Source organism: Furipterus horrens, unplaced genomic scaffold (genome assembly GCF_987537825.1).
Source record: "Furipterus horrens unplaced genomic scaffold, mFurHor1.1.pri manual_scaffold_1, whole genome shotgun sequence".
Classification (NCBI taxonomy): domain Eukaryota; kingdom Metazoa; phylum Chordata; class Mammalia; order Chiroptera; family Furipteridae; genus Furipterus; species Furipterus horrens.
This window is the reverse complement of record NW_028327171.1, coordinates 6,189,363-6,208,635: the sequence shown is the minus strand read 5'-3', so window position 1 is coordinate 6,208,635 and position 19,273 is coordinate 6,189,363. Positions and strand designations below refer to the sequence as shown.

The 19,273-nt window shown below is 45.4% G+C and overlaps 1 protein-coding gene across 1 annotated transcript in view; it reads left to right on the top strand.

Annotated features, from left to right (window-relative positions):
• Positions 1 to 3,435: 3,435 nt before the first annotated feature.
• The window catches only part of BRWD1 (bromodomain and WD repeat domain containing 1), an 88,607-nt gene continuing 72,769 nt past the window's right edge, over positions 3,436 to 19,273 (top strand). The window contains exons 1-6 of the mRNA XM_090271770.1: positions 3,436 to 3,573; positions 3,684 to 3,742; positions 3,879 to 3,908; positions 4,072 to 4,131; positions 16,663 to 16,813; positions 18,870 to 18,968. Coding sequence (XP_090127896.1) covers positions 3,525 to 3,573; positions 3,684 to 3,742; positions 3,879 to 3,908; positions 4,072 to 4,131; positions 16,663 to 16,813; positions 18,870 to 18,968 — 448 coding nt within the window. The 5' untranslated portion in view covers positions 3,436 to 3,524. The remainder of the gene's footprint in view (positions 3,574 to 3,683; positions 3,743 to 3,878; positions 3,909 to 4,071; positions 4,132 to 16,662; positions 16,814 to 18,869; positions 18,969 to 19,273) is intronic.

Here is a 19,273-nt window from a genome sequence, read left to right as displayed (position 1 = left end):
TAGATGCAAGTTCTGCAAGCGACTGAGGGCTTAAGACGTCAGATTAATTTTTTTCCTTCAAAGCCCTCATGGAAATCTACCAAGATGTCAACTCTTCTTTTTCTAGGGGAATTTATCTGCCAGAAGTCAGTGTTTGCACCGTGGCGTCTGCCTTAGAGAAGGCTTTCAATACGTTTGTTGACTAAATGAAATGAGCAAGTTTAGTGTGCCCTTGATTTCACCGGCCCATGGGTTGATTCAGTGTCACCCTCTTGTTGATGTCCCTCAGAACTAAGCTGATACCGTGCATGGGTGAACACCACCTGCTGGGTGAACCCACATTCAGTTAGCGCACATTTGCATTAACATGCAGATATTAGAATTTGAATTAGGCATAACATTTTCTTTGCGTGCTCTCCACTGCTCCCATTTATTTTTCAAATTCTTTCAAAATGGACCCTAATCTACTCTCTAGTCCTTGTTTTTGACCACTCTCCTATGTGAGTTGCTGGAAACAGGCTGGTGGGTTCACCATTTTCCAGATATGCTTTTCACACTTAAGGCATTTGTGGCTCCTCAAGTGCGGACTTGGAGCGCCCCAGTGATTTCTCCTTGTTTATTTTTAATTATTATTATTATTGTTGTAATATTACAGTTGTCCCATTTTCCCCCCATTGCTCTCCCCTGCCCCGTGCACCTCCTCTCTCTCCCACAGTCAGTCCCCTCCCCGTTGTCCCTGTCCATGGGTCATTTATACTGTTTACTTTTTAAAAGAATTTTCGTCCTTAGTCAACTTCTTAAAACTTTCAGAATTTCAGTTTCTTCATCCTTAAAAAAAAAAAGAAAAAAGAAAAATCCCGAGTTGCCTGTGGGGGAGACAACGCCAGGCTTTGTGACATGAATTTTTGGGTTTTGGCTCTCACATACCAGCCCTGTGAGCTTGGGTTCAGTCCCCTACTTTCCAGGCCCGGATCTCCTTACCGAAGAGGGGTGAGGGGAGAAAGAATTTTGCAGTGCTGTCCCCCTGACCCCCTCGGACCGACGGGCTGGCTGGACGCCCTGGCAGGGACCCCTTCTCAGTCTCTCTGGGCCTCTGCGCTCTCAGCTGTGGAGTGAGCCTGTTCACGGCCCCTGGCTGTGTGAGGAGCAGTGATGTTCACCCGGGAGAGGGGCTGCTTGTTAAGGACTAAACTATCATTGTCCCCTTGCAGCAGAGATGGGTGACAGCATTACAGCTGATGTCACCAGCCCTTAAGCTCTTCCAACCCTTGCTGACCAAGCAACTTTTCAATAGTTTAGCTCTCCATACAGTTTTCCTGCGGTGAAATCCAAGTTAGTTCCATGGACCCCAAAGCAAACCTCAAGGCGCTCATTGGCAATAGCTTGCATTCAAGGGCATGAGGGACACATACATGATCCTCACCTTGTTTGGAGACCACTTCTGGCAGGTCCCCACCATCCCCCTTTCCTCCCCTTCAGGGGCAGAACAGGGAGTCAGATCTGGGTCTCTGTCACTTGAGACTGGAATGGGGAAGACATTCTGCCTCGGCAGAAATCTATTTCAGATCTACTAACAGTATTTGCCACGGATGTCAGAGTCGGTTATAAAGGAAGCACGAGGATGCTTGCGGAAGAAAAAAAAACCCTCCTTCATCCTTCCTGATCCCTTGTCAAGGTCGCCATGCTGCCCACACCAGGACTGTCGTTTTGGACAATGACCAGTGCTGGGGACATACATTTTTACAACATGTTTTGGGGGCTATCTTACTTTTATTATATTGTTGCATAATGAAATAGGCAGGCAATCTTCGAGGGTTTCAACCCTGCGCCCTTTTCTTTTGTCTTGTTGTCATTTGCTAACTTGGGTCATCAAGTAGCAGCAGATCAGACTGTCCGTCCCTACAGGAACGATCAGGTTGCTCCCAAGCAGTTATCCACCCGAACGATGTGGCCCCAGCCTGCTGTGCGCCTTACCGCAGCGCGCGACACAACTGGGCCCCGCTAAAGGCCAAGCTCAGATTGTTGTGCCTCTTCTCACTGCACCCCAATCTCATCTCCCCGACGGGGCCCACACACGTGTCTGAGCCTGTCTCTTCCTCTCCGTCCTCTGATGCGCCTACATCTTTCCTACTAAGTGCTTTGCCCGCCTCCTGTTTTAACCCTCTCACATCTATCCTGAAACTACCTTAGAACCTTTTTCTTGCTCCCAATGTTAACATCTGACGCAGTGGGTCCCGTCCCCACCTCCAAAGTCACCCCAAGTTGTCACACTCCACTTGAGTTCCTCACACTTGAGGTTTTTCACCTCTTGGCCCGTTGTTCATATGCCTGGAACCCCTTTGTACACACCCCGGGCACAAACCACAGGGCAGGAAGAGTATGGCAATTAAAGGACTTTTTCTGGCTCTTGCGCACTGCTCCAGTCTCAAATCCTGTCTTCTAAGAAAATCCCGAGACACATGGTTCCCCCGTGTTCCACCAAGTGTCCTGCTTTTCTCCCTTGGCGCGGAGTGCGGTCCGCCTGCTTCCTCCCATCCCTTTCCCGGCCGCGGAGGGGACGCTCCGGGTGGCTTTCCCGGCCTAGCCAGGACCGCATCCTCGGGGCCCGCCGCGCCGCGTCTCCCTTAACCCTTTCCCTCCACCAGCCTGGCGGGCTGTACCCAGGACTTCGGCTCGGTCTCATTTATTGAACCTTTCGTCCACTGCATGTGGCAGCGTGGGCTCCCCGCGCACGTTCGCTGTGCGCTCCAACGACAGAGGGTCAGCGTCCGCGGACCCCTGCCCACACCCCCCACCCTGCGGCTTCCCCGCATTCCTCCTCTCCTCCCCGGGGAGGCTTCTCGGGGGTTTCTCCTCTTTGCGCGATTCTCCGTTTTCGAGGTTTCGCGTCTCCGAAGCGAGCAATCTTCGTGGGGGAACAGGGGGTGCATACTAGGGCCCCAGATGATCGTCCGTGAAATGTCCCTTCCGACAGCCCGAAGAAGACGATCCCGGCTGGCCCGAGGCGCAGCCGAAGAAGCCCTGAAGGTAGGGCGTGGAGGGCCTCAGCTACGACCAGGGGAGCCGGAGCCTGTCTCCGCCCCCACCGCGGCCCCCCAGGCGCGCCGCCCCCCAGCAGCCTCGCTGACCTCCGCCTCCGCCCCCCGCGTCCGCCCCGCCGCGCAGCTGGTCGGCGGCGCGGACGCTTCACCGCGCGCAGGGATCCGGCACGCGTCGCCCCTCCCCCACCCCCGTCCACCCTGAGTCGGGCCTTTGCCCACCGGGTTCTCCCTCCCCGAACCCCTGAGACGGAGGACAAGCAGGCGAGGCTCGCGCCTCCCGCCGGGGCCCGACCACGAGCCGTCCAGCGGCGCCGGGCTGCCCCTCCGGCGGACTACTTTTCCTCCCGCGGAGGGACTACTTCCGCGGAGGCGTCGCGGCTGGCGGCGCGCACGGCCTGGTGGTGGCGACGGCGGCGGCGCGCCGGGGGTAGAGGGACGCCGGCCCGGTCAGGCCTCGGCGCGGCCTACACACTTCGCTGGCTTGCTCCCGCCCCTCGCCCGGCCATGGCGGAGTCCTCGCCTGCCCGACGCCCGGTGCCCCTCATCGAGTCGGGTAAGACGCGCCGCCCAGGCCCGCCCCGCGGCGCGCCAGCCCCGCGCCGCGACCCTGGCCGCCTTCCCACGGCGCGCCCGCTCTTGACCCGACCCCCCGTCTCCCCGCAGAGCTGTACTTCCTAATCGCCCGGTACCTGTCGGCCGGCCCGTGTCGGAGAGCCGCACAGGTGAGTGCGGGCCCTGCGGGCGGCGGCGGCCGGGACTGCGTCCCGGCCCTGCCACCGCCCGGGCTCGGGGGAAAGGGCACGGGAAGGACCGGGGTGCGGCCCCCGCCCCTCTAACTGCGCGTCTCGTCGGCTGCAGGTGCTGGTGCAGGAGCTGGAGCAGTATCAGGTCTGTGCATCGCGTCGCCCCCGCCCCGCGCCCGCGCCCGGCCTTGTCCCGGGCCGCTCGCCCGGCCCCGCTGCCTGCCGCCCCGGCGTCGCTGCCCCCGCCCCGCCGCCCCCCACCCCGGGCCCGCGCGATGGTCACGCGTGTGCGTTTCGTGTCTTTGTAGTTGCTGCCGAAGAGGCTGGACTGGGAGGGCAACGAGCACAGCAGGAGCTACGAGGAATTGGTGAGACATTGACGTTCCCGTCCGGGGGGTTTCGTGGCACCCGCCCCCCGCCGCCTTTTCGGGGCTCCGGCTCGTGGGGCAAAGTGACCGAGCCGCGCTCTCACGCAGGCCGGGGGGCGGCCGCGGTGTCCTCGGGGCCGTGGGACGATCCGCGGCACGGTTGTTTTCGCTTTGGGGTGGCGGTGTTTGTTTTGGCAGGAAGCGGCCCGGGGGGGCGGCGGGGCGGCGGGGGGGGGGCGACCGGCAGGGCGGTTTGCGGCCGGGTGGGCCCCCAGGTGCGCTGCGCCTCCAGGTGCGCTGCCTGCGGTGGGAGGCCCGGGCGCGCGTGCGCGGCGGGGGGGCGGGGGCGCTAGCCATTCAGCGAGCCTCTCTCTTCCGCCTCCTCGCCCCTACTTGTAACTCGAGCTCTGATTGGTCGTCCTCCTTGGGCCCCGCCCAGGTCTTCCGACCACTTGTTCCCCAGGAATAACCTTTGGTGTCTGAAAGGTGGGGAGAGGTTCCTCCGTGGCACTTTTTTTTCCTCTTACCTTATCCACGTAATAGAAATAAAAATATTGCTGCTGTGGGAATGTGCCAGGCCCCCATTAGTTTTGCTGCTCTAAATTGGACACTTGTTGAATGCCTTAAAATTCTGATTTATCTTTAGAATTTTTATTGTCCTTTGCTGGACTTAACATAGGTTCTATCTATGCAGTTTCTGTTTTTGTCAACTTGTTTTTTAGGACATAGGGTTTTTTAGTTACCGGGCCATAGTCAGCATCTTGGATGAGCAGAACAACTGAATGCAGAGCTCTTGAGCGATCTTTACCACACTTCTAATATTGGCTCGGCCATAAAGTCCGTGACATTCCTTATGTAAAACAAAAGACACGTTTTTCATTTTCTCCAGTAACTTTATTCGTTGGGATATTTTGAGTGTGTCGGCGATCTCCTGCTATTGGCTTCTGCAGGTAGAGGCCAGGGGTGCTGCTGAACACCTTCCAGTGCATAAGGCAGCCCCACGGCAGAGAATTATTTGGCCAAAATGTCAGTAGTACCAAGAAACTTTGCAAACCACTTTGGACACATTTGATCAGTCACAGCACCTTCTCCATACACTGCACACATCTTTTTGTGTGTTTGTTTTTACCTTCCTTAAAAATAATAATGAATAACACTCCTAAAAATTGCAAATCTTCTTTCATCTTCAGTATTAAAATGGCTGCACAAAAATTCACCAATTTTGATGTTTTTTAAAATGCATGCTGATATGAGAGCTGTCACAATACAATCTTAAGTTGTTTCAAGTGAAGTTAAAGACATCTAAGTGCTACTAGAGCCATCGTATGGAAAAGTGTAATGGACTTTTTGACTGACCCAGTTCCTGTAAGCAGAAGTTGTAGGCTATGATTACCATTTCTTTTTTAAATTTACTTTCATTTATTGATTTGAAGGAGACATTGATTTGCTGTTTCACTTATTTATGCATTTGTTGGTGGTTTCTTTTATGTGCCCTGACTGGTGATTGAACCCACAACCTTGGCGTATTGGGACTGTGCTCTAACTGCTACCAGACCAGGGCTCATTACCATTTTTGAATTAAATAAAAAGGACAAAACGAAGGGGGTTTGTCATCTGTTTTTGAACAGTTAAATATTAACACTTAAAATCAGATGACAGTAATAAGGGGATTCTATTTCAATTGCCAGTTTTAGTATTTGTTTTATCAGAGACATTATTTGTTGCAAACTTCTTTTTAAATCCTCACCTGAGGATACTTTTTAAAAAAATTGATTTTAAGAGGGAGGAAGGAAGAGAGAGAGAAAGAAAGAGAAAAAAGCAGGGATGTGAGAGAGACACATTGATTGCCTATCTTCCATGCGCGCCCTGACTGGTGGATGGAACCTGCAGCCTCTTTGTCTGCGGGATGACCCTCCGACCAACTGAGCCAGTTGGCCAAGGCTGTTGCAAACTTTTAAAAGCAAATAATGTTTTCAAGAAAGTTATGAAAATACTGCACGGTGGCAGAATTTTTATGTTTTATTGAGTTAGGTAGTTTGCAAGGAAATGTTTTAACGGACTGGCCTGCTGTCTTTTGTTGGTGAGAAATAATAGGGTTTTTGGTGAAGCAGAGAGGTGTTGACGTGACGTTCAAGTCATACTTCTGAAGAGAAGATTGTTTAAATTTTGGAACAAGTGTAATGTTATACCTACCGGAAATAGACACAGTTTGGCTTTTGCTGTTAGGATTGCTTAAAACCCTACTTGACATTCTGCTTAAAATTCTTCAAAATCTGTGATACGCTCCTGTGATGTGGCTCTGACGTGTCATTCCTCATTGTCTGGTTTGGTCTGTCTGGTGGGGTTTTCTCTTCCTCTACCTTCTCTCTCTCCCCCAGACCTGCGCGAAGTGGAACAGGATGAGCTTCCTGTCTAGAGGAGCATAATTGTTTGGTCAAGGCTGTATGACTAGCTTCTAGTTCCAAAAGAAAGCCTGCCTTAAAAGGATTCATTACTAATTTGCTATATTTACTTTGGTTTCTATTTGAGGTATATTCTTTTTTCCTATAAACTATCAAATCTCCAAACAGAGAGAAGTAGAATAATGAATTATCCACCAGTCTTAGTGATTCTCAAACAATGTATCTCTTACTTCCCTCCCCCAGGCTGTATTGTTGTTAAGCAGATTTAAGACATTCTTTCCATTGGTTAACATACTGAAATATTTTGAAGTAAATCTCAGACATTACATTTCATCCCTAAATTTTAGCGAATGCATCTCTGAAAAATTATGGACAGTTTCTTTTGCCACCACTGTACCAGTATCGTGTGTACAAAATGATCTATGGTTCAGATTTTTCTCTTGTTCCCTGGATGTCTTTTTATATTTAGTTTGAATTAGGCTTCAAAAAAGGTCTATACATTGCACTGATTGTATTTTTTGGGGGGGTGGGGTGGGGAGAGAAATATCAGTTTGTTGCTCCACTTACTTATGCATTCATTGGTTGTCTTTCATATGCGCCCTGACTAGAGAGTAAACCCGTAACCTTGGCATATTGGAACAATGCTCTAACCAGTTGAGCTACCTGGCCAGGGCACTGACTGTGTCATAAACCTTTTATCTTGCATAATTTTTTCCTCCTGTGCTGTTGATTTACTGAAGAGACTGGATTAGTTACCTTGTACAATGTTACACATTCCGGTTTTGTCTGATTGCTTCCATGGGATGTTGTCTTATGTTGTTTAACCCTGTTCCTTTTTCTGAGTAGTTCTCATTCTTGAATCAGAACCGGCTGGGGAGCTTTATTAAATCTGGATGCCCAGACCAATTAAATCAGAATCTCCCTGATGGGACTGGACATCACTATTTTTTAAAGCCTGCTAGGTGATTCCAGTATCACTTTATAAAGATACAATTTATATTAGACTAATGACCATATTGTTATTCCAACCTGTCCTTTGAAAGCAAGAATAGTTTTGATACTTAGAAAAATTGAGACTCATTTCTCAATATTTGCATTAGCAGTTTGGGTTGTGAATTCATAAAATTTAATTGGGGTTTTCATGATTTACAGGTGATGAAGAGGAAGAAGGAACCAAAACTATAGAATTGGACAGGACTAGGTTTCTAAAGAAGGGGTGTATTTAGCCCTGGCTGGTGTGGCTCAGTGTATTGAGCATCAGCCTGCAAACCAAGAGGGTACAGGTTTGATTCCGTCAAATGCTTGCCTGGGTTTGGGCCAGGTCCCTGGTTGGGGACGTGTGAGAGGCAGCCAATCCATGTTTCTTTCCCTCTCTTTCTCCTCTTCCCCTCTCTAAAAATAATAAAATCTTTAAAAGAAGAGGTGTATTTAAAGAGGGGAAAGCCCTGGCTGGTGTGGCTCAGTGGGTTGAGCTCTGGCCTGTGAACCAAAGGGTCAGTGGTTCGTTTCCCATCAAGGCACATGCCTGGTTGCAGGCCAGGTCCCCAGTTGGGGGTGTGCAAGAGGCAGCTGATCAATGTATCTCTCATTGATCTATGTTTCTCTCCCTCTTCCTCCCTTCCTTCCCATGTCTAAAAATAAGTAAGATTTTTAGAAAAAGGGGAAAAGAGGTTTGACATACTTAGTAATTGAGTAGCATGATACATTTTTGGAGGCCATTCTCTTCCTCAACCAGAGGACAAAAATCAGAGGATCCTTATTTTGTAGTCTTATTATTAGGGGATATATTATCATTTAGTTTAGCTTTTGTTTTTTTAAATAATTATGAGCAAGCTTTTTGTGTAAGGAAAAGTTATATTTTAAGTTATTTGTATTGAAAGCATTTGGTTTATTGGAATTGTAAGGAGTCATTTTCCTTAATCCTTTAAATTCAATTTCACATTTTATAAATATAGTAATATTTATAGAAACAAGTATATTTGCTTTTCGATTGTCTACTTTGTAATGTGAATTTAATTTTAAAATATTTAACATCACTTACATCATTAATGTCCTTGGACATTTTAAACTATTTACAAATACATAATTATTTCAGTCACCTCAAGATGGCAAACTTAAATAAATCTAGATATAATCTTTCTAAGAATTTAACTCGTAAATAATTTTAAATTTATTATAAGTTTCTTTTTTACTCTTTATCAAACATTAAAAGTTCAGAAATTAGGAAACTTGTTAATATAGCAGAAAAAATATAACTTGCACAAATGTATCAAAACTTTCTTTTCTTCACCTACTTATTTGTCACTCTTCCTCCGTTGCTTATGAATTAACTTCCCAAACCTAGGGGAGAGCAGTATTACTTCCCCATCTGAGCTCCTCTCTGGGGTGAGGAGTCAGGTTATGACAGAAGGCTGTAGGCAGGACTGGGAACTTGGATGCCAGAGAGGTTTTTGCGAGAGTCTCAGGTAACCCTTTTTTATAGCAAGTCTCCTTACTTACTAATTCAGAATAAAAACAACCTTGTATTTTCCAGTTGCACTGCAACTAATCCCATTACTGTTTTACTTTCACTGTGAGATTCTGAAGACCCTTCATCCTGAGCACAGCTAATCTTTTTCTTTCTGTATGGATTCTGCGTTTTGTCGTTGGCTGTAGAGGTAGATTATTCTGCAGGCGTTTCGTTGATAACTTGGGAACACATAAGGTTGTGGCAGTGTTACAGTCTACAATATAGTGCTGTGGAAATTATAATCTTGAGTTTTGGTGCTGAGTAGCTGGGCTGTAAACCTGACGTTTTTGTGATGTTTATTAGATGTTCTAATCTTAGGCAGATTATTTAATATCTTGCCTCTTGATCTGTATAACAAGGGCAATAATTATAATTGTGTCAAATATTCTAATTATGTGGTGTTAGGTGGGTACCAGATTTATTGGGATGATCACTTAACGCTTATTTAAATAATGTTTGTTCACTGGGTGTACACCTGAAAATAATAGAACGTATTTCAAGTAATTGAAAAATAAAAAATAGTTTAAATAAAAAAATTTATCAAAGGGTTGTTGTGAACATTGTATGGAAAAAAAATGGCTTTATAGTGCCTGGCACACAGTAGTAAACTTTTTCACTTAATTTTTTAAAAAGTATATTTTATTGATTATGTTGTTACAGGTGTCCCATTTTTTTTCCCTTTGCTCCCCTCTGCCCAGTACCCCTCTTCCCTCCAGCAATCCCACCCCCCTTAGCTCATGTCCATGGGTCATGCATATAAGTTCTTTGGCTTCACCCTTCCCTATATTATTCTTAACTCCCCCCTGTCTATTTTGTACAAACTGATCATGCTTCTTAGTCCCTGCACCATTTCCCCATTTCTCCCCCTCCCCCTCCCAGCTGATAACCCTCCAAATGATCTGCATACCTATGATTCTGTTCCTGTTCTGGTTTGCTTAGTTGGATTTTGTTCTTATTTTTTAGATTCAGTTGTTGATAGTTAATAAGGGCTTGATGATGATGAACTCCTTTAGCTTTACCTTGTCTTGGAAGCACTTCATCTGTCCTTCCATTCTAAATGATAGCTTTGCTGGATAGAGTAGTCTTGGTTGTAGGTCCTTGCTTTTCATCACATTGAATACTTCTTGCCAGTCCCTTCTTGCCTGCAAAGTTTCTTTTGAGAAATCAACTGATAGTTTTATAGGCTCCCCTTTGTAGGTAACTCTTCTTCTCTCTTGCTTCTTTTAAGATTCTCTCTTTTATCTTGAACCATTGGCATTTTAATGATGATGTGTCTTGGTGTGGGCCTTTTTGGGTCTAGCTTGTTTGGGACTCTCTGTGTTTCCTGGACTTGTACATCTATTTGCCAAATTAGGGAAGTTTTCCTTCATTATTTTTTAACATAAACTTTCAATTTCTTGCTCTTCCTCTTTTCCTTCTGGCACTTTCTCTTTTCTTCTCTGACTTTTCACTGAGTGAATAGCAGCCCTGCTTTGGTTCACTTTTGTCACTGTGAGTTTCTGTTTCTCAGTGAGCCAAAGCAGGCCTGCCTAATCTCTCCCCTGGTGCTGCTTCTGTCCTAAGCCCTTCCTTGTTCACTATCCTCAGCTTTAATAATTGTACTCTCAAAAGAAAAAAAAGGGAAGTAGCTTGTCCAAGATTTCATAACTAGTTAGATATAAGTCTAGGACTATTGACTACATGTCTTGTGGAGTAGGAGCCTTTCCTACCCACTTTTTTTCCAGTATTTGTTATGTCATCATGGCTATATTTGAGGCTGGTTCCAGATTGAGAGACTTCTGCTTGGAAAAGACCTGTGGTAGAGCCTCAGTTTAAAGTCTTGGCTGGCCGTGGCTGGGTTGCTCAGTTGAATGGAGCGTTGTCTGTACACCACAAGGTTGCGAGTTTGATCCCTGGTCAGGGAGCGTACGGGAGGCAGTCTGTGTTTCTCTCCCACATCGATGTTCTCTCTTTTCCTCTCCCTTCTTCACTTTCTAAAATCAATAGACATATCCTTGGGTGAAGATAAAAAGTCTTTATTTTTGCCTATATTTACATGGAAATGTTTGAAGAGACTGATTGTGGCTTTTATGTAGGGTGTAACTAAAAAGTGGTGTGGCAGTGTGGAAGTTCACAGGGTGGCTGGGCCTGGGGGAGACGGGTGACCTGGCCCTTCTCCCACAGATTCTGCCCCCGCCCCATACTTCCCCATACCATGGTCCTGTCACTTGGAGGGGGACATCTGCTACTGATGGACCCAGTCTCCGGTGTCTGAGTTGCCCATTCCAGGCAGTGCCAGGCAGCAGTCTGGTGCTTCACAAGCTGCTGGAGCGACCCAACCATGTGCTCCTGCTGGGGGGACCCCACCAAGAAAACTGAATTCTGCGTTGACACTCTTAAGGCACTTTCCAAGGTGACACTCAGACTCTGAGTCATCCCTAGGGTGTATGGTGGGGTGTCTGCCACCTGTTGTCCCCCTGGACACCTCTCTCCACTCCAGCAGCAGACCAGCAGTGTCGGGGAGGCTGTCGGCCCTCTCAGTGCAGACCTGGTGCCACCACCCTCTGGACAGAAGCTGCCGTGCAGTACGCAGGGTTGTGGCAGTTAGGAATGTCAGCCCTGGGCCCCCACTGGTGCCAGTTCAGCATCAGGAGGAATCCCCCAGTTTGGGGTGCGCTGAAGAAGGAAACTGTTCAGCGCAAACAGCTCTGTTATGAAATAGCACAGAGGGGGCTCCCTCTGCTCCAGGTGCGTGTCTTTCGTGTTTCAGTTCCACGTGAGGGAAATGCAGCCTTCAGGAAAAGTCGGCTCCCAAGCCAGGAGGGAGCTGATTTATAGACAAGTCCCCCACCCCTGCTCCCTAATCGGTTCATCCTCTAGGAATTGAGGACTCCAGATCTTCAGTTTGGTCAGAATGGAGGTGACTGGCTGATGTGACGATGCTAACAAGGATATGGCTGCACCGCTTCTGATTGGATAGGAAAAGCCCAAGGCCTGTTGGTTGAAATACAATTCCAGGAACTCCTTTACAAGGCCTGGCTCCGAGGTAGGAGCACAGGTCAGAGCAGGCCTCTTCCTGCAATACAGTTCGCAGCAGAGGCCCCTTGTGCAGAAATCGCTGCTAGGATGTGCTTTTAGGTTCCAGCCCAGTCAGTCACGGGGAGCCCTTCTTGGGTCAGTATCTCCTTTCTCTGGATCCACGGGAATAACAGATGCCAGTAAGCCAGACACAGAACCTAAAATCACAACGAACCACCACCACGGAACCGAAAAAGTCCTGGAGCCACCTCTTTATAAAGTAAACATCAAGAAAGATCTGTTTTGATGTTTACAGAGACTAGAGAAGACTCGGTTATTCTTTTGGATGAAGACAGAAGTAGTAACCAGCGAGGAAGGAAGTGACATTAGGGAGGGGTAGGAGGGGGGGAGAAGGGGGAGAGTCTAGTCAAGGAACCAGTATAAATGACCATGGACATGGACAACCGGGTGGGGACTGACTGGGAGAGGGGTGAGGTGAGCGGGGCAGGGGAGTGCAACGGGGGCAGAATGGGACCACTGTGATAGAACAACAAAAACAGAATGGTATCAGTGGAGTCATAGAAATGCTGACTCAGGGTCTGTCCCCATTTAGTGTTGGCGTCGGCATCGATAGCACTTTCCGGGGATGGTGGGTGGGCGGCTTTGCTGCAGGTACTCAGCATGCTGTTAGGGTACTGTGATTGCATAGCGCGTGGAAATAGACTGTGGGATGCTTTATTTGCTTAGAAGCAGGGGCTTGAGTAATAAAGGTGTGATGATGTCTTACCAGTCTGCAGGTGGAATTTATGCAGTGACGTCATGGTGTCATTTAAAGACTCCGTCTGTCTTTCTGCTTGGGGAGCCTGCCATTTTGGCTTTTTTCCCTTCAAACATTTATGGATGCTAGATGGCTCCTGCAGTGATATTCTAGAACTGATGGGAGGGAAGGATTTTTTATTCTCGGACTCTTTATTAGGGAGGAGAATTTTTCTAGGAACATTCCCGTGACCCAGGAGATTTCTTCTGCTTTGTTGCCCAGAACTAGATCACATGACCTAGCTATTAAAGAGTCTGGAAAAGTGAGGTTCTGCCCAAGTAAGGAGGTGAAGACTGTTGGGTAAACAATCATTGTCTGCTCTGGGAAGCTTTAAAACTGGTTAATGCTTCTGAATTAAAGTAAGTAAATGCTTTTAAGTGAAGGGTCTTCACATTAACACTAGGACATTTCTTGGCCTAGGTCCCTTTGTGTAAACTGAGTGCTCTGTATAAAGCGTAGAAAAGAGGCCAAGAACATCCATGTTACCAGAAGCTGAGGGGAATTATTATTCCTTTATTTTTTTTATTTTTAAAAAGACTTCATTTATTTATTTTTAGAGAGAGGGGAAGGGAGGGAGAAAGAGGGAGAGAAACATCCCAAGTGTGGCTGCCTCTTGTGCGCCCCCAGCTGGGGACCTGGCCTGCAACCCAGGCCTGTGCCCTGACTGGGAATTGAACTGTCAACCCTTTGGTTCTCAGGTCGGCCGGCACTCAATCCACTGAGCCACACCAGCCAGGGCTTATTATTCCTTTTTAAATTGATTTTAGAAAGAGAGCGGAAGGGAGAGAAGAGAGAGAGAAACATTATTCTTCTGCTTCACTCATTATGCATTACTGGTTGACTGTTGTATGTGCCCTGACCAGGGGTTAGACCCCAACCTTGGCTCGTTGGGATGATGCTCAAGTGAGCTACCCAGCCAGGACTGAGGGGAATTATTTAAGCAAGGAAGACACTAATTTTTTATTTTGTGTAAAAGAAGGTGTCACTTCTTTTCATTGTACTTTTTTGACACTTTAAACAAACTTATTGATTTTTAGAGAGATAAACATTGATTTGTTGTTCCACTTATTTATGCATCATTGGTTGATTCTTGTATGTGCCATGATCTGGGACAGAACCCACAACCTTGGCGTATCAGGATGATGCTCTAACTGACGGAGCTGCCCAGCCAGGGCTGTACTGTCTTTTTTTCTTTTCAGTCCTCGCCTGAGGACATGTTTATTGGTTTTAGAGAGAAAGGAAGGAGTGGGGTGGGGGAGAGAAACATCGATTAGTTGTCTCCACTATGCGCCCGGACTGGGGATCAAATCCATGACCTAAGTGTGTGCCCTGACCTGGAATGGCTCCCGCAGCCTTTTGGTGCATGGGATGGTGCTCCAACTAACTGAGCCGCCTGACCAGGACTGTGCTGTACTTCTTACTGTATAGGAATTGTGATAGGATATTATACTCTACTCATATACTCACCGTTGCAAGGTTTCTAGATGTAGTTTAAAATAATTTATAGAGAAAGCTAAAGGTCAGATTAGCACATATGAAATATATTGTAAATATGATATTTATTTTAGACCCCGATTAGATTATAGCATCCCAAACTTTATAGAAAAAGGTACTTTTCTCCCATAACTTTCCAATTAATCATGTTATCTAGACTCTGCTACCACTTTCTATAACTCCTGGACTTGGAGAGGCTCATGTTCACAGCAGTATTTGGTCGTAGTGATAATAATAAAGTGATCCTAATATTGTGGCTGATAAACTTTTCGAGACTGAATATGGCTGTGAAACAAACACAAACAAAGAAACAAAAACCAGGATGGTAGAGAGATTGGCTATTTGACTGTCGTAGGGACTTCGTTCTGGCCTGACTCCTGGGACCTTGTGTAACTGCGGCTTACGCCCTGGGGTTGCTGATGAGACTGCCCTCCCGTTCTTGTCAGGGACTTGGATACTGAAGGAGGGTTAGTCCATTGATTTGGTCAGTATATTAATAATTTTAATAACCCACAACCATTATCTGTGGATTATTTTTGTTGCCTATATTGGGACTAGAATCAAAAATTATTTTCCAGATGCAGTTTGTTTTGTACAAAAATAGGATAATTTCCCCCCACTCCCATCCCTGATCTTTGATGGTTTTGTTAGAATCCTCAGAAGAGCAAGGATTTCTTGAGTGAAATTACAGCTGCTGCAAGGAATTAGTGTGTCTGGACGTTGTCCAAACTATGTTGACGCCTCCTATTTTAATGACGAGTTTTGTTGCACCCAGGCAGTGAGTATAATGTGCACGTTTGGAAAGTTCTTGTAGATCTTTTAAGAGAGAAAGTATAGATCAGGTCTAGAACTGGGACGCAACCTGTTGAAAATTTTCTGTCCATACCTTTTCTATCTGGAGAAATTCTTTTTACCCATATGCTTAGTCTGATCTTCAGAAACAAGTCTCCGTTCTCAGATAGGCTTGATTGTGTAACCTCGAAATTTAAAGTCAGTTGTAGAAGCTCTACCCACGTGAGTAGTGGAGATCCCAACTGAACTCGTAGATTAAAGATGAGTGACTTTCCCCTTAGAGAGGTCATGTCGCCATTGCCCAGTGCCCACTTCCCTTTTATACATTGATTTATTTTTCATTTTTAGAGAAGAAGGGAGGGAGGAAGAGGGAGAGAAACGTCAATGTGGGAGAGAAATGGGTTGCTTTTCATACAACCTGGCCTGCAGCCCTGGCATGTGCCCTGGTGAGAATTGCACCAGCAACTTCTGGCTTGCAGGCCGGCAGTCAGTCCACTGAGCCACACCAGCTAGGGCTGTGCAAATCTTTTGCTCATTCTTAAAAATAATTACTTTAAAAGATTTTATTTATTTGTGATTTATTTTTAGAGAGAGGGGAAATGAGAGAGAAAGGGAGAGAAACATCGATGTATGAGAGAGAAATTGATGAGGTGCCTCTCGCAAATGCCCAACTAGGGACCTGGTCTGTAACGCAGGCATGTGCCCTGATGGGAATCGATCCGGCAACGTTGTGGCACGCAGGCCAGCGCTCAATCCACTGAGTCACACCAACCAGGGCAATTTTATTTTTTAATTATTGAATTTTGTAAGTCTTTCCCTATCAGACAAGTGCTTTGCTGATATTTCAGTCTGTGGGTCTTCATTTTTTTTAAACAGTGCCTTTTGAAAAAAAAATATTTTCGATGAAGTATGCTTTATTAATTTGTTTCTTTGTGGATTATGCTTCTGGTGTCACATTAGAAATTTACCTAATCTGAGGTCATAAAGCCCTTCTCCAAGTTTTGCTTTTATTATATGTTTTATGGTTTTGGATTATACATTGGAATCAATGACCTGTCGTGAGATAACTTGTTTATGGTGTGATATATAGATCAAAGGAACTTTGGCAAATGGATAGCCAATTATTTCAGTGCCATTTGTCAAACATTACCTTTTCTCCCTTGAACCTCTGTGGACAGTCAGTTGTCCTCACATACCAAGTGGTGAAGGCAGGTACTGTTAGCTCGTAAACCTTTTCTTTTTTTAAGCTGCTTTGGCTTTTCTACTTTCTTGTACTCGCATATTAATTTTAGATTGAAGTCATCAATTTCTACAAAAAATAGCATGCTGGGATTTTGGTTGGGGTGACTTTGAATGTATACATCAATTTACCATTTATTTAAATCTTTAATTTTTCTCAGCAATGTTTTGTAGTTTCCATTGTACATGTTTGTCACATGTTTTGTCAGACTTATCCCTAAGTATTTAATATTTTTGATAGTGTTATAAAATATTGTTTTTAAAACTTGCCTTTCAATCAGGTCTTGTCCAATAAGCATGTGGCTCCTGATCATCTGTTGCAAATATGCCAGCGCATCGGTCCCATGTTGGATAAAGAAATTCCACCCAGTATTTCAAGAGTCACTTCTTTACTTGGTGCAGGAAGGCAGTCTTTGCTACGTACAGCAAAAGGTACCTTAATTTGAAGAAGTGTTCTGCTTTGTATTACTAGTTTAATAATTATTATAATTGTGAAGTAATGTGAGCATTGTGGAAGAAAGGTGGTATGTAATTATACACCGTACTGTGGACTATAAAATTCTCTGCATTTAGCACAGACATTGAATTTTATTACACGAGTGTTTAATGGGTCCTTCTGCATTTAAAAAAATGATGAAGGTAGAGATGTTAAGCTAAAAAGTTTGAATTTATTCTGAGATGTGTTTGAGGTTTTACCAATGTGAGTTCTTAATTTTCCATTTTGTAGCTCACTTATAACTTCATTGAATGTAATTGTATGTGTCTAATAAACTCTTTAAATGCTAGAAGTACTTAATTTGATATTTAGATCTTTGAAAGCCCTTTTTTATAAAGGGGAAGTGATTTTCTAAATTTGGTAGCAGTTTGAAAACAAGCACCCAAAATGTATAATTGCATGGTTTTCTTTTCACCAACATAATTTTCTTGCTAAGTAATGTGGTAGCAAACTGTTGGAATTGCTGTTCTTTTCCTGTTAGCTTGGTATAAATCACTTAGACTAAGTATATGTATGTGATATGATCTATGTATACAACATGGCTTAACTGCTAATGGGCAAGAATGTTGGCTCTTCTGATCGTGAGCATCCGTCAAGGCCATCCCCCGTGATTACTTTTAAGCTCTGCTGCTGATGTGCTGCTGCCTCTTAGATGTACCACCAGGATAAAGCTTGACTGAGAAAGAAGCACCCTCCCTCCCGGCTCCGTGCCGGAGGGTCCGTCAGCATTAGCGGTTTCTTTGTGCTCTGTGGCCACGCCACACGGGCTTCTGCTAGGAAACTGTTCCTGTTCTTCCTCCTCCCGTGTTCTGTTCACAATGTAATTATCCTGTTCTAGGTTGTTACATGGTAGTTGCCTGGGTAGCCTGTTTTCTTGACCTGTGTCAAGCTCAATGTCCTTCTGTGATGAGCACTGCTTTTAGAGCTGGCAGAGCTTAGAAGAGACTGCAGCAAGCTGTCCTAGGGTGGGGACCACATTTCTCTGTTTGTTTTGTACCAGTGCCACGGGAGGATGCCTGGTGACTGCTCTTTGATCATGATAGTGGCGATGCATCCATTCATGTAACACATTAATATGCCTGTTAGTTTGGGGCACCCGAGGCTCAGTAGAGGTTTAGTAGAATGCCTTCCCTCCCGTCCTCGTTCAGTGGTGAAGAAGCCACGGTAATCTCTAGCACAGAATAATCTGTGGTCTGCTACCCCTCCCTGCAGAGGGGCAGGCATGTTTTTCTTTTTTCTTCTTTCTTTTTGACTTCATTTGCTGGTAGGTCGAAGAGGAACGGGACGTTAGTGTTCAGACTCATACATCCTACGTATGTGCTCTTGTGTAAAGACCAGCTGTGACCCTTAAACAAGGGCAAAGCCATTGAATTTTGTCAACATTTCCGAAGGAGATTAAAGTCATAGTAATATTGGTCAGAATTAATTTTAAAACCTAATAACATTTAAATAGTTAATTAAATCTTCCCTACGAAAATTTTGTTTTTGGAAAGTTGGCTCAGTTGTGATTAAGACTTTTTATCATTAATATTGTATGCTATAATTCCACTTTGAAAAATAAAAATGTATTTGCCATTGAATGGGACTTGGGGTTAAAAGATCGGGTTTTGTGGTCTATCTTGACTAGTCATTTGCAGTGGATCTTTTTAAAGGTCCGGGACCCTTTGAGCCTCAGTTACCCCACTTGTAAATTGGCGATTGATACCTACCTCACAGGGTTGTTGTGAGGATTCCGTGAGACGATGTATGTGGAAGGCACTTTGTAAATTGTAAAGTGCTACGCAATGTTAGTTGTTGCCGATGTATCTGAGCTGTCTTACATTTTTTTTCCTTCAGAAATAGTCTAATAAACTTCGAGGGCTTTTCTGTTAAAGTATATTAGTTGGTAAAATTTTGAATAAACAGTTTATTAAAATATACGTAAGTATTCTATAAAATCTTTCTTGGGGTTAACTTTCAAGATTTTATGTGTATCTAAAATTCATTTTAAAGACTGCAGGCACACAGTTTGGAAGGGCTCTGCCTTTGCTGCTCTTCACAGAGGAAGACCTCCCGAAATGCCCGTGAATTACGGTTCCCCACCGAGTCTGGGTGAGTGAGGCCGGCCCTCCGGTGCCGAAACCATTCTTTTAAGTTCTTGGCCAACTTTAACCGCCGTGGTAACATTTTATAGGAAATCCCGGTAGTAGCATGGTCTCAGTAGTAACAAGGATCCGTTTTCAAATTTGTTTTCCTAAAATACTAAAAGAAATAAAAATTAATGAAAGACAATTTTATGATTTAAAAAAGTCTATACCAGTGATTATAGTACAACAAAACTGAGAAGAAACTTGTGTCCTTGGGATTTCTTGAGCGTCGATTTTTGTTTTGGACTTTTTCTTAGTTCTTACGTACTG